Source organism: Arabidopsis lyrata (assembly GCF_000004255.2).
Source record: "Arabidopsis lyrata subsp. lyrata unplaced genomic scaffold ARALYscaffold_8, whole genome shotgun sequence".
Classification (NCBI taxonomy): domain Eukaryota; kingdom Viridiplantae; phylum Streptophyta; class Magnoliopsida; order Brassicales; family Brassicaceae; genus Arabidopsis; species Arabidopsis lyrata.
The window spans coordinates 15,564,112-15,576,847 of NW_003302548.1; the positions used below are offsets into that span (position 1 = coordinate 15,564,112).

At 30.5% G+C, this 12,736-nt stretch overlaps 1 protein-coding gene across 2 annotated transcripts; it reads left to right on the forward strand.

Moving 5' to 3' along the window:
* Positions 1–7,412: 7,412 nt before the first annotated feature.
* LOC9302033 (transcription factor TRY) lies at positions 7,413–9,075 on the forward strand. 2 transcript variants are annotated; one of them, XM_021012699.1, is made up of 3 exons: positions 7,413–7,917; positions 8,216–8,300; positions 8,727–9,075. In XM_021012699.1, the coding sequence occupies exons 1-3, from the start codon at positions 7,854–7,856 to the stop codon at positions 8,893–8,895; spliced, it is 318 nt and encodes a 105-aa protein (XP_020868358.1). In that variant the 5' UTR covers positions 7,413–7,853; the 3' UTR covers positions 8,896–9,075. The 2 variants fall into 2 exon arrangements, with proteins under 2 accessions (XP_020868358.1, XP_002864228.1); XM_002864182.2 differs by having other exon boundaries at positions 7,446–7,917; positions 8,213–8,300.
* Positions 9,076–12,736: the final 3,661 nt, after the last annotated feature.

Sequence of the window (12,736 nt, forward strand, 5' to 3'; positions counted from 1 at the left end):
ATATAAAAGTTTACAAATTATATCATTCTCTAAGTGATTTATATTTTAATAAACTGAAAATTTAATCTGTATTAAAGCGGCATGTTAATGATATTTAAAAAATTTATAAATACTGATTCAAACTCGTTCACCATATAATTTCGTTTCGAAATATAACCCGTCCTGTAACTTCTTAACCCGTCCCGTAATTTGTTTTCTAAAAGTAGTAATTTTAAAAATTTAAAGATTATTTATTATATATAAAAGTTTGTAAATTATATCATTTTCTAAGACATTTATATTTTATAGTTTATAATTGTTATTAGATAACATTATACGAGAGGACAATTTTTGTTTTATACAATCTTTTCTAAATGAGATTCATTTAATATGTCTAATATTGGTGGTATTAAAAAAAATTAAGTATTTAATTTGTATTGAAGCGCCAGATTAGGTGCACAAAAAAAAAAAAAGAAGCGCGAGATTAATGATATTTTAATCTTTTTATTATTGTTGATCCAAAAAGCCGTCCCGCCAAACCCGTCCGGCCAAAAAACTCATTTATTTTATTAATATTGATCTTATTTATGATATGATTCTGAACATTGTCTAAATATTTTAATCGATGTAGAACGTTGAACACACATTTTCATCAATTGAAAAATATATGTCCGTTTTAAAATTTCGAATCACAGTATATGCAGAAAAAAATTATTTTTTATTTTATTTTATGTATTATATGATGATTCAAAACAGTTAAAAACAAATCAAACAACGATGATAGGAGAATCATAATTCTAAATCTTAATCAAATCTTCTAAATATCTAAATTATTAAATATGGAATATCCGGTGTATGAGTTGGGTTAAATATAACCCGACCAAACAAATTTTTTATGACCAAAATTTGTAAACAGGTCGGGTATCCAAAGTATCCGAGAACAATTTTATCCACCCGACTCAAAAATGACTGCAAAAATACTAGTATAGATACCTAATTCGATAGAGTTAATTTTTGTAAAAGATGCCAATTTTTACCATCTTAAAATATATATATATATATATATATATATATATATCTCAAACGTATTAGAGCTACTCCCTACGTTTCGTTTTCTCACACATATTAAGAAAAGCAATAAATTTTATGTTTTACCCTTTATTAATATATTTTATAAAAAAAAATTATTGGCCGAAACATTAAAACAGTAGGGATAAAACTGGAATTTTCATAAAATATTTGCATCGAAAACCTAAAACGACAACTATTATGAAACAAAATTTTAACTCTAAAACGACAAGTAAAACGATACGGAGGGAGTATTATTTAAGTTACCCTAACTTTTGGTACACAAAGTATTACACATCTAACCAGGGCGGCTCAATTTTATTGAGGTCCCTGAGCTGAAGAAAAAAAAAAGAGGGCTTTTTTCTCTATGGTTTTTGAAAAAAATAAATACTAGACCCTATTTTATCTAGAAAAAAAAAGACAAAGAAAAAATAATAGATCTGGTGCTATGGCACCTCTAACACATGTCTAAAGCCGGGACTGCATCTACCGCATGTTATAGCAAAACGGTTTATACCCAACCTGCAATCTTGCAGTCTTAATTGGCATTCTACTACTAAGATATACTTGTCTTCTACAAATTATTTCTTTCATGATTCTAAAACTAATTGATGGACTAGTTACCCTCAAACAATATACGATACACATGAGAGTAAATAAAAAGTATAAATGTTAATTATGATGATTGGACTAACTAACAAATCATACCTAATTTTCGAAAGAGTAAACTGACGGGCTAAGAGCATCTTCAACATAAAAAACGGTGGAAAGTCTCTCAAATATATTTTCTTAACCATTTTATAATGTTTCAGCTTTTGGCTAATATATAAAAGTTTGAAAACTCTCTCGGGCGTCGTCATCGAGGCATCTTTTCTTCTTGGCTCGCCGGCGTCGGATTGTGTGTGCTGGTTTCTCTTCTTTCTCTTCTTTCTTCCATCTTGAGCTTGTTTCTCCTTTGTGTTCGTCTCTGGTTCGTGTTTGCTTCTCCGTCCTCCCCACGGGTCCTCCGTGGTCAGATCTGGCCGATATGGGTCTTAGCTTGTTTCTGCTTCTGGTGGGATTCGGCTTGCGGGTTGCTCGGAATCTGGCTTTGTCATCGCCCTACTCGTGGCTAGGTCTAAGTCCTTCTCTTTGTTCCGCCGAAGAACTTTGGTCTCCCGCACCACCTCCCTCCACCACCTGAAGTGCCACTCTTCAGCCTCGCTCTTCCACCTCCTCTCTGTTTCCTCTCCGGATCTCTGCTCCGTCGTCTTCTCCTCCGCCAGCCGCCGCGCCGTTTCACCTGCGTCAGATCTAGGTCAATTTCTCCAGAATGATTTGCTGAGGCTGAGTCCTTGGTGGGCCTGGTCCATTAAGATTTCTTTTTGGGGCAGTTTTGGGCTCTACAACTTTGTGGGCTTCTTTGGCATGTGGCCCAATGGAAGTGTGTTTTTGGCCTACCCTAATTGGCCCCCGTGAGAACCACATTGTTGGTTGTTGTTGAATCCAATCACGGGGCTTTTGTTCGTCGCCTTCCGCTTCGCTTCCAAACCACCTTCGGCCACCGCTTTACCGGTTTCTCCTCCGGATACTTCTCCGGCATCTCTTTCGGATACTTCTCCGGTATCTCTTTTGGATACTTCTCCGGCGTCTCCATCGAATACTCCTCGGATCTCTTCACCGGATACTTCTCCGGCTGCTCCTTGAGTTTGAGACAGAGTCAATTTGCGTCCAATCTAAAACTACTTCTGCTAGTTCGGATTCGAACCTTTTCCAAAGAAGACTATTCACCGGATACTTCTCCGGTTTCCTCATGCCTGCGTTTGAGGTAGCTTCTGGTTGCTCCCAGCCTAGAACCACATTTGTTGGTTCGATTTTCGTCTTAACGTCTATGGTGACTATCTCTTCACCGGTTGATGATTATGTGTGGAATACGTTTTCTCTCATGGGCATGCTCGTGATAGTTTGTTTCGACATTTCTCCTGGTACCCTATCAAGCTCTGTCGTGCTTGTGTCTCTATGTTCGTTTTATGTTTGCTCCGGTGTTTTTACTCCCAAGCTGGCTTCTCGGGTTTGTCCGATTAAGCTCTTCTTTTCGTTTGTATCTTTCTAGCTTTAATGAAAGAGTTTGGTGCACAAAAAAAAAAAAACCATTTTATAATAAATAAATTATTTATTTAAATTTTAAATTATAAAAAATAATTGACCAGTCATAAAAAGCCAAGTGTTAAATCTCTCTTGTTTTTTCCATTACTTTTTTTAATCTTTGAATACCCGTTGAAAGACTGTCATTTGGACATGCTCTAATACTAGTGAAGTCTACTGTTTAAAAATATTATCACAATAACATTATAACAATATAACTCTATTAGTCGTGCAGGTCTATTGTTCGAGGAAGTTTCTGTGTTTTTTCCTTTCAAATTCCACTGTGCTGATTTCCGTAACACATTATTCTGCTGAGATTCAGTACTATTGTTGTCTTGTGCAGTACAGAGTCTCTTTAGTAGTTTAGTTAGACACTTAGATATTATTTTACGATTTGATCTTGGGTAAGTACTTTACTTTCTCTAGAGAATTCATATTATTTTGTTTTAATGTTGTAACGTTTCATGACTAAGCTTGCTCAAAGAATGAGATGGTCAAAGTTAACGAATGAATTAGTTGAAGTCTTAGTTTAGAAAGTCAGATGTTTAGCCGAAACGTCAATACTATTTTAATTTTCTTATGTATATATCCATAATCATAATTTGTGAGATAAGCCGTATTTTTAGTTTTTTTTGTTCTCCCCCAAGTTTGTATGATTAAATCACATAATAAAATGCGATAGGACATAGTAAGGACTGAATCTAACACAGTGTTAAAGACTGGCTAACTCGCTGACCAATCGAAGTTTGGTCTATACAAGTTTTTTTCTATTTTATAAGCTAATCAAAATTTATTAGATATGTTACATTACATTATTCATGTGTTGACATACATAAATTTTAAAAATATACTAAAATTAAAAGTCAAAATTAGTACCGGTATTCAAATTCAATCAATCACTGTCTTGAAAACTAAACTATACATAATTGATAATTTTAAAATACCTAAACATCCAATGGATCCATTTTTCTTATTTTTTTATAAATTTTAACTATGTCAAACTATGACAATTTACCAATATATCAAATTCAAACATTCACAACAAAAAAAAATTCATAATTTATATTAGTTTCAATACGGCATTCATGGCAAAAATAGTCTCCAAACGAGAATGAAATTTAGTAAGTGTTTCAGACCGATTCTAAATTTCTTTATTTATTTTAAAGCTAAAAATTGTATGTCTAATTATAGCTAGACCGAGAATGAATAATCCAAATGGTATTAATACATATGTAATTAATGAATATTTTACTACTGTTTTGTATCTTTTCTGGTCAAATGTTATTTATAAGCGTTATTTTAAAAAATTTAACGTTTAGACACCCCATAGAATTGATGAACTATTAGATATGTATCTCTTTATTTAAATATTTGGTTATTTTCAGAATTTACCCTGGACAAAAACGTATCAGTCCAAAGAAAAACAGAACAACTCACAAATATGTTAGAAAAAATAGAAGGATTTTCACTCCTCATTCCAGTCTAAAAAATTAAACTACATCGTCTCCTCATTGTTCATAACTCTATGACCCATTAAATGTTAGTCAAATAAGTATAAATTTACTTCATATGTTGTTTGTGGATGAGGCTAATAGTGAATCTACTCACTCATATATAGTCATATGTTTTTTGATAAAGTGGAGAAACATTATCATTTTCTTAAATATCACGTTTTCCATATTGTTTATAAAACGCAAATACTCATATGTTGCTAAGTGTGTTAGCGGTTAAGTGAATATACTCGATTCGTATATACTAACGTTTTTCCAACTGAAAGCAGCAGAAACATTCATTGGACCACCTTAAATGTTGTCAACAATGTTGTTAACCAATCAAAACATCTACAGTTCAACAAGTTTTTTTTTTTAATTTAATTCGAGCTTTTACTTTCTGGGGTTTAAATTGATATTTTAATGACCCAAGGTTTAATAAAATACTCTTATATATATATACATGCCTGTATGGGGCACTCGTATAAAATGTGTAATCATTTGATACGTTACGGATAAAGATATGTTTATTTAGGACTAAGAATGTTAGTTGAAATGATCTGCCAACAGCTGCAACCATGTTTCAAATCGGTTCAATATTTCTTTTCTTTCTCTTATAACTTTCTTAACTACAAAACTATTCCTTAATAGCAATTCTTTTATGATTAATCTATCTTCTTTTTTCTTTTGTAATATCAAATTTATTGCTCAACTAAAAAGAATAATTTGTACAAGATTTTTAATTTTAATTAAAGTGGAAAGAGAAATGGATAGTGATTGCTTTTATGATTAATCTTTCTAGGACTAGGAGGCAACATGTCACATCTTTATACACTTGTTGTTTAAGATGCTAAAATCAAATATTACAAAAGGTAATCACATCTTTGTCCTTTTGTACCGGGTATCTATAAATTTAGACATTGGATTAGCTATGCCAACTAATTTCGTTCTTTTTGCTCCAAACTGAAGACACATTTTCATTGATATGCATTCTTCGATCTCGAAAATTGCTTAGGTTATTTTATTTTTTTTGTCAAAACAAATTGCTTCGTTTATCAAAAAAATTATGAATATCATTTATAGCAATCGAGTATGACGTAACTTTTTTTTTTTATCGAAAGTTTTTTTGCCACAATGGGATTGCTAGCTATATCTATTTGTTACTTTTTTTTGGACAAAACTATATTTGTATTTAAGCTTCAAATAAAGAGAGATTTTATCATTTAAGCTTCAAATCGACAAAACCCAAAATATATCACATAATAACACAGTTGCTATACAATTAAGATGATGCGGTAGACCTCACATGAGTCACACCTCACACTAAATATGAGTTCATGTCTTTCACCGTAGTCCGTAGACTAAAGATTTCTTTCGTTAATCTTTTATCCAAATATCTTGTAGGGTACTTCACATATACGATAGATTTTGGAAATCCCTTTCGTGAGTATATAATAGTAATTGTATACGTTCTTACAAATTTATTGAAAAGCGTACTTTATATATGATGTCTCTCACTCGAATTTAATACGTTATTTTAATGGGGTTGATTCAAACTTATGATAGATCTTCAATATTTCGAAGAAAAAAGAAAATTCAAGGATTTTGGTTTTATCATGTATGAGAGAGATTGAATTTCTTAAGAAGCACTCATTAATTCGCTAGTGTAAAGATGATTCAGTATTTCGCCAGCGAAGGAGTTGCCATACAGCGTCATATGTAATGTCTTAGTCACTATAGTTTCTAAAATTTAAAAAAAAAAAAAAACGTACGTGAAAAATAGAAATGAAAAAATAGGGGTTAATTATTCGGAGAAATGGAATTATTATATCAAAAGCATTGTGTTTTTTGGGATTATATTCAGAAATATCATGTTTTTTTGTGCCGAAATTTTCTGTTTCAATCGCATGAAACAAAAGTCTATGTTTATATTGGAATGAGATTTCTTGTTAGGGAATGGAGATTTCAATACAAAATATGAACATGTAACATATTGAAATTAATTAGCATATATCCTTAATATTGAGTGGGAATATTAATTAGGTATAGGCATTCGGCTTAGTTGGATCTTCCGAATTTGGGTTTTTCGATTTAAAATAGATATATATATATATACCCAAATTAAACCAAAGTTTAGTTTTGTTTAATTGTTTAAAAACATTTTTTAGTTCAAGTTTTTTTATTAAAATATTAATAAATAATTATATGATCTTAATATATTGACATGTATTTTGTATTAAATTAGTATTATTCCCATGTTTTATATTAGGTAATATTTTATTAAATTAAGAAAATTTGTAAGATATGTAATTTACTCCTACATTATATTAACTATTAGGATGAAAATAAAATAACTAATTGTAATGACTGTGAGAAAAAAGATTAGAAGTTTGAAATTGAGAAAAAATCACTTAAAATAAACGTATCATTTAATAAGAAACGCAATAAATAATTTATTAATAAAGTTTGATTTACCCGATTTTGTCTTCAACTTTTCATGCACTGAATTAAGGTTGGAATTGAATTCATTTTAGTTTATTTAGTGAGAACATTTTGTAATTATTTGGAAAATAAATCCAGTTTATTTTTGGTTTAAGAATTTTTTCCGGTTCGGTTTATTTGGTGCGGTTTGGTTTGTATGTCCAACCCGATAGAACAAAGCATGAAAAACTAGTAATTTAATAACAACTAAGTTTCTTATTAATACAAATTGGAATTGACTAGAAAAAAAAAAGAAAGAACAACAACAAACCAATAATAACTAAAACATCGTTGAACTTGCATCTGCCAAATAATAATCAATAAATCCCATTATTCTAAAAAGAAAGTAGGTTTTAAGAAATTGAATAAATGGAAAAATAAATTTGTTAGCATCTATGAATGAGAACAAAGTTAGCCTTCAAAAAATACTTACAAATCCCAATAAAAGACTTCATCTCCATGTGTATTTGAGAGTGTCAACGACAAGTCTACACAAAGGCTAAGAGGTCAACAAGACCACACAACACTTCTTACTATTAGTTTTGCAAAGGCTGTTCGTTGGCATTTCCTTCTCTCTCTTCCTCTTTTCTTCTTCTTGTTCGCTCTATAAACTCTCATCTCTCACATCTTTTTTTCCTTACATTCTCCAAACTCAAAATTTCATCACATTAATTTCTCTCTATTCTTCTTTTCCTACTTACTTCAATAGTAATGGATAACACTGACCGTCGTCGCCGTCGTAAGCAACACAAAACCGCCCTCCATGACTCTGAAGGTTACTCTCTATATATTTTCTGTTTCCTAAATCCAACTTTACTATGTTTAAACATCTTGAAAATAAACTTAGTTCCTAGGATCCGATTTTCTCTTTTTATGAATTCGATAAAACGAGGGATATGTTTACTTCTAAATTAGTAACACCTCGTGCTAACTAATAAAAAACATATCAAGATTAGTTTCTAGTTTTAACAAAAACTAATTCCTTTTTAAAATTATATTTGTCTTTCATTATCTTGTTAATTTAATATTATTTTGAGTTTAATTAATTGGTTTAATATTGTTATGTGCAGAAGTTAGCAGTATCGAATGGGAGTTTATCAACATGACTGAACAAGAAGAAGATCTCATCTTCCGAATGTACAGACTTGTCGGTGATAGGTAACAATTTCTACTTCTTCTTTTTCTTTTTTCTATCTATTTTGTCAGCCTAAATTACAAATTATTTTTAGAAATTTCTAGGAACAATTTAATATGCAAGTATATACAATTTTACATACGTTAATTTAGGCATATGTACTTTACATATGTACAGTGTACCATGTTGTGTAGGGGAAGCACATGGTGTCCACCAATTTTCTAAAAAAAGCACATTTAATTAAAGCTATCAGGTTCATTAAATTATATATGTACACACTTATATATAGATAGAAATAAGAAGCTAATTTACTTTTCTTATCAGTAAGTACTTATGTATAAATGCTTGGCTGGCTCAAAAATGGAAATTTGAACTGACAAATTATATTTTATTATGAAAATATAAATGCTAATCTTTGGGTAAAAATGTGTTTTTTTTTTTTGAATTAGGTGGGATTTAATAGCAGGAAGAGTTCCAGGAAGACAACCAGAGGAGATAGAGAGATATTGGATAATGAGAAACAGTGAAGGCTTTGCTGAGAAACGACGCCAGCTTCACTCATCTTCCCACAAACATACCAAACCTCACCGTCCTCGTTTTTCTATTTATCCTTCTTAGTTTTCATTTTATTTTGTTTTTAAGCCAATGGGAAAAGAAAAGACAAAAAAAATATAATAGATGTATAGTAGTGGTTCTTGATAGTTTGAAGAATTTATCATCTATTGTTTTTTTTTTTTAACTTTTATAATATAGGTTTCATTTGGTAATCAACTTTAATCCATGCGGTCAAGTTTTTTTTTTTTTTCTCGTCTATGACTTTTACCCACACTATAAGTTTAATTGATACGGTAGAAATTCCTATTACAAGTTATTAGATTACACATGTTCAGCCAGATAGTTAAAATATTTAGAAAATAAAAGTTGTGTATTTAAGACCTTTGAAAAAACTTATGGTTGAGTTTTTTTAACGAATGGCAATCACGGATGTCAAAAGAAAAGAAAAACTAAGAACAATCACTTTATAAATAATAAAGAAATAAGAAACACTCCATTAGTTATAGTTCACTAATATATTTTGAAGAAACTTAAAAAGTATTTACAAAATTAATTAGTTAAACTTTTAAATAAATGAAAAAAAAAGTTACTCCAATTCCTAACCAAAGGTTATGATTATGAACTTCACAATCGCTTAAACACTAGGTATTACATTACATGCGCTATGTACGAACTTAAACATTTTTAAGGAAATAAATACATAATAAGAATCTATATTTAAATGTAGCTTCATACAAAAGTTTATCAGCTTATTTTACAAAAAAAAAAAAATTATCAGTTTGAAAACTTTCTACCAACACACAATAAAAAGTAGGAGATAATTTAAAAGTCTATTTAACAAACGATGTGTTGGCCTAGTGGTTAAGTCCTTTGGTTACCGATAATATAGGGACTTTGGAGGTCACGTGTTCAATTCACGTTGGGAGGGGTCTGTTCTCCAAAAAGGAGTTATATTACATGGTTTGGGCTTCGCTCTGGGGGATGTACGAGCTTACGGACTCAGAACCTCCTAATAATAAAAAAAATAAAAATAAAATAAAAGTCTATTTAAAATGTCCGGCTTATTGCTAAACGACTAATGAACGGATAGTTTTCCGTCTAAATCTGATTTTTCATGGACAGGAACTAAACGGATAGAGTTTTCGGCTATGCTTTCATGATTACGAACAAAACGAATCAATTCAGCTACCAAAGCTATATGTCGTTTCACAGTAACTCACAAATCACAATCCCACTTAAAACATAGCAATTTTAGGCCCAATAGTATTCCATTCGGCTGAGGCCATTATTTAACAAGGCATGACCGATCATTAAAGATTAATGTCATTAGAAATAAGTATTAAGTAAATATGGGCTGAAAAGATAATGCCCAATTCCAGTTTTTACAACCCAATTGTAAATTCACCAGGACACACTGCTCTCTCGTTTCTAGGCTTTAAGGTTTGGTTTGGTTCTGGATAATTCCATTAAAAAAATTTAGGATTTATTCAGATATTTTAAAATTTTGGTTTGGATTCAGTTATGCAATTCGTTTCGGTTCGGTTGTTTTTTAGATGAAGTTTTACATTCAAAAATTTAAAACCAACGACAGTATTTTTATTTTTGTTCTTTTTAAACAAAAAGAGGACACAATTCTATTTTAAAAGCTTTTAAATCGTTTGACACCATTGACATTTTCAAGTCTTCATCTTCATGCACCAGTCACGACTCACGACGAGAAAACAAATGGTTTAGAACTTATTAGAGCATCGCCATTGTCTTAGAAGAGCTCCATTGAGGTGGATGTCTTTTTTTAGAGATCTCTATACTATTAAAAGAGAAGTACAAATGTACTTGGGTCGGGTTTTATAAAAAAATTAAAGAGTAAATAACCCGGAATTTAACTAATTGGATCTTCCTAAATTAAAATTAAACATCGTTTGGGTATAATTACAAAATATAACACGAAAAGGTAATAGTAAATTGATTTCCAAATCTCGCTTAGCTCAAAAAAAGGCTTACGTGGCGAGCAAGTTATATACGATCTTCTGGATATTCTTCGAGATCAAATTATCTCTAAAACACAACTCAAACATTTTTTACGAAAACCTATCAAAGTTTCCTACTATTTTCCCAATGGCTCTCAACGACGTTTTCACAAGTCTCAATGGTATCGTTTGGGTATAATTACAAAATATAACACGAAAAGGTAATAGTAAATTGATTTCCAAATCTCGCTTAGCTCAAAAAAAGGCTTACGTGGCGAGCAAGTTATATATGATCTTCTGGATATTCTTCGAGATCAAATCATCTCTAAAACACAACTCAAACATTTTTTACGAAAACCTATCAAAGTTTCCTACTATTTTCCCAATGGCTCTCAACGACGTTTTCACAAGTCTCAATGGTATCAGACCTTTCAAAACGACCTGGAGAATTCAAGTCAAAATTCCAGTGGTTTAAGCTCAAAACGACACAAATCGGAGCTGCAATCTATCAAATGATGGGTCTGTAGGATAGTTAGATTTCATTGCAGAAGAAGATTGGAGATTTCGTCTTCTTCGTTTCAGATTTTTTTTTTTTTTTCCGGTTTGTACAGGTTACACGTATTTGACTCTTTCAACAGAAATAATATCTAAGCCCAGTTCCTTTAATATCCAATCAAACGTTGGACTTCATATTGGGCCCTATTATAATAAATATCTTAACACAAATATCATGTATTATATATTATGTAATTTTCATTAGTCTACACTACATTCACATTCACAAAAAACCACAAACAATGATAAAAAATCAAATCACAAAAAAACGTAGCGAAAAATCTTCCTCCGCGGTGACACCGCGGATTCTAACCTAGTTCTACATTAAAATAAATAAAAAATTAGAAAAGGATGAGAGAGACAAAAAAACATTTCTCAAATGAGAAACTTCCAGATATCATCTCTACAGCTACTTTTGTTGATTGGTTCAAACAAATAAAAATAAATTAAATAATTAAACAATATTAAAGTAATCTTATTTTATTTTTAAAATACCTAATTGAATTTGTAACTAATAGAGATGCTCTTAGAAAATTAGGACTAGAGTTTCTTAATGTTAAAACTAAAATATTAGTAATTAATGTTGAAAAAATATTGAACCGCATAAAATATGATACGTCAGCCGAAAAATTTCTCATTAACATACCATCGTTTCTCAAACGAGAGATTTTGCTTTTTCTCTTTTATTCCTTTTCTTTATTTTTCTAATATTTTAATTTTTAGATACAACTTACCACCAATAGAAGTGGCCATATATACTAGTACTGATATTTCGTATACTTACGTCTATCAAAATTTCTCTTAATCTGTATGACTCTAAGCTTGACTTTGAGTTTGTGGCTGTTTTTTTTTTCCGGGTTCAAACAGTTTGTGTCTGTTTTCTTGTACATTTTCAGCAAAATTGATTTTTTTGACTTAAATATCTAAATTTAGATATCAAAATATACACTGGAGATATTCTTACATTAAATATGTAAAATATAATTGAACGGATAAAAATGTGAAACGAGACATTTAAATTAGATCTTATACAAATATGTATACACGTTCGGTATAAACGTGTACATTTATATAATTCAATTTGAGACAAGATAATCCATGCATTTTCCATAGCAAAAAAAAAAACATCATTTATTAAGAGTTTGTAATTCATTTTATATATAAAAAAGGAATTTATAATATATGTTTTGATAAACTCTTCAATTAACATCGTTACATCCTTGTAAAAACTAATTCTCTATATCGATCTGTAACATCCACTCTTTCGAATTGTAGAACATTCGCTGTCGAATCAATATTCTTTCTATTTGCATAAGATATATATCCCTCACAAATTTAAAATGCAAGAATAATATTATTCATGAGATCACTCATACACTTTG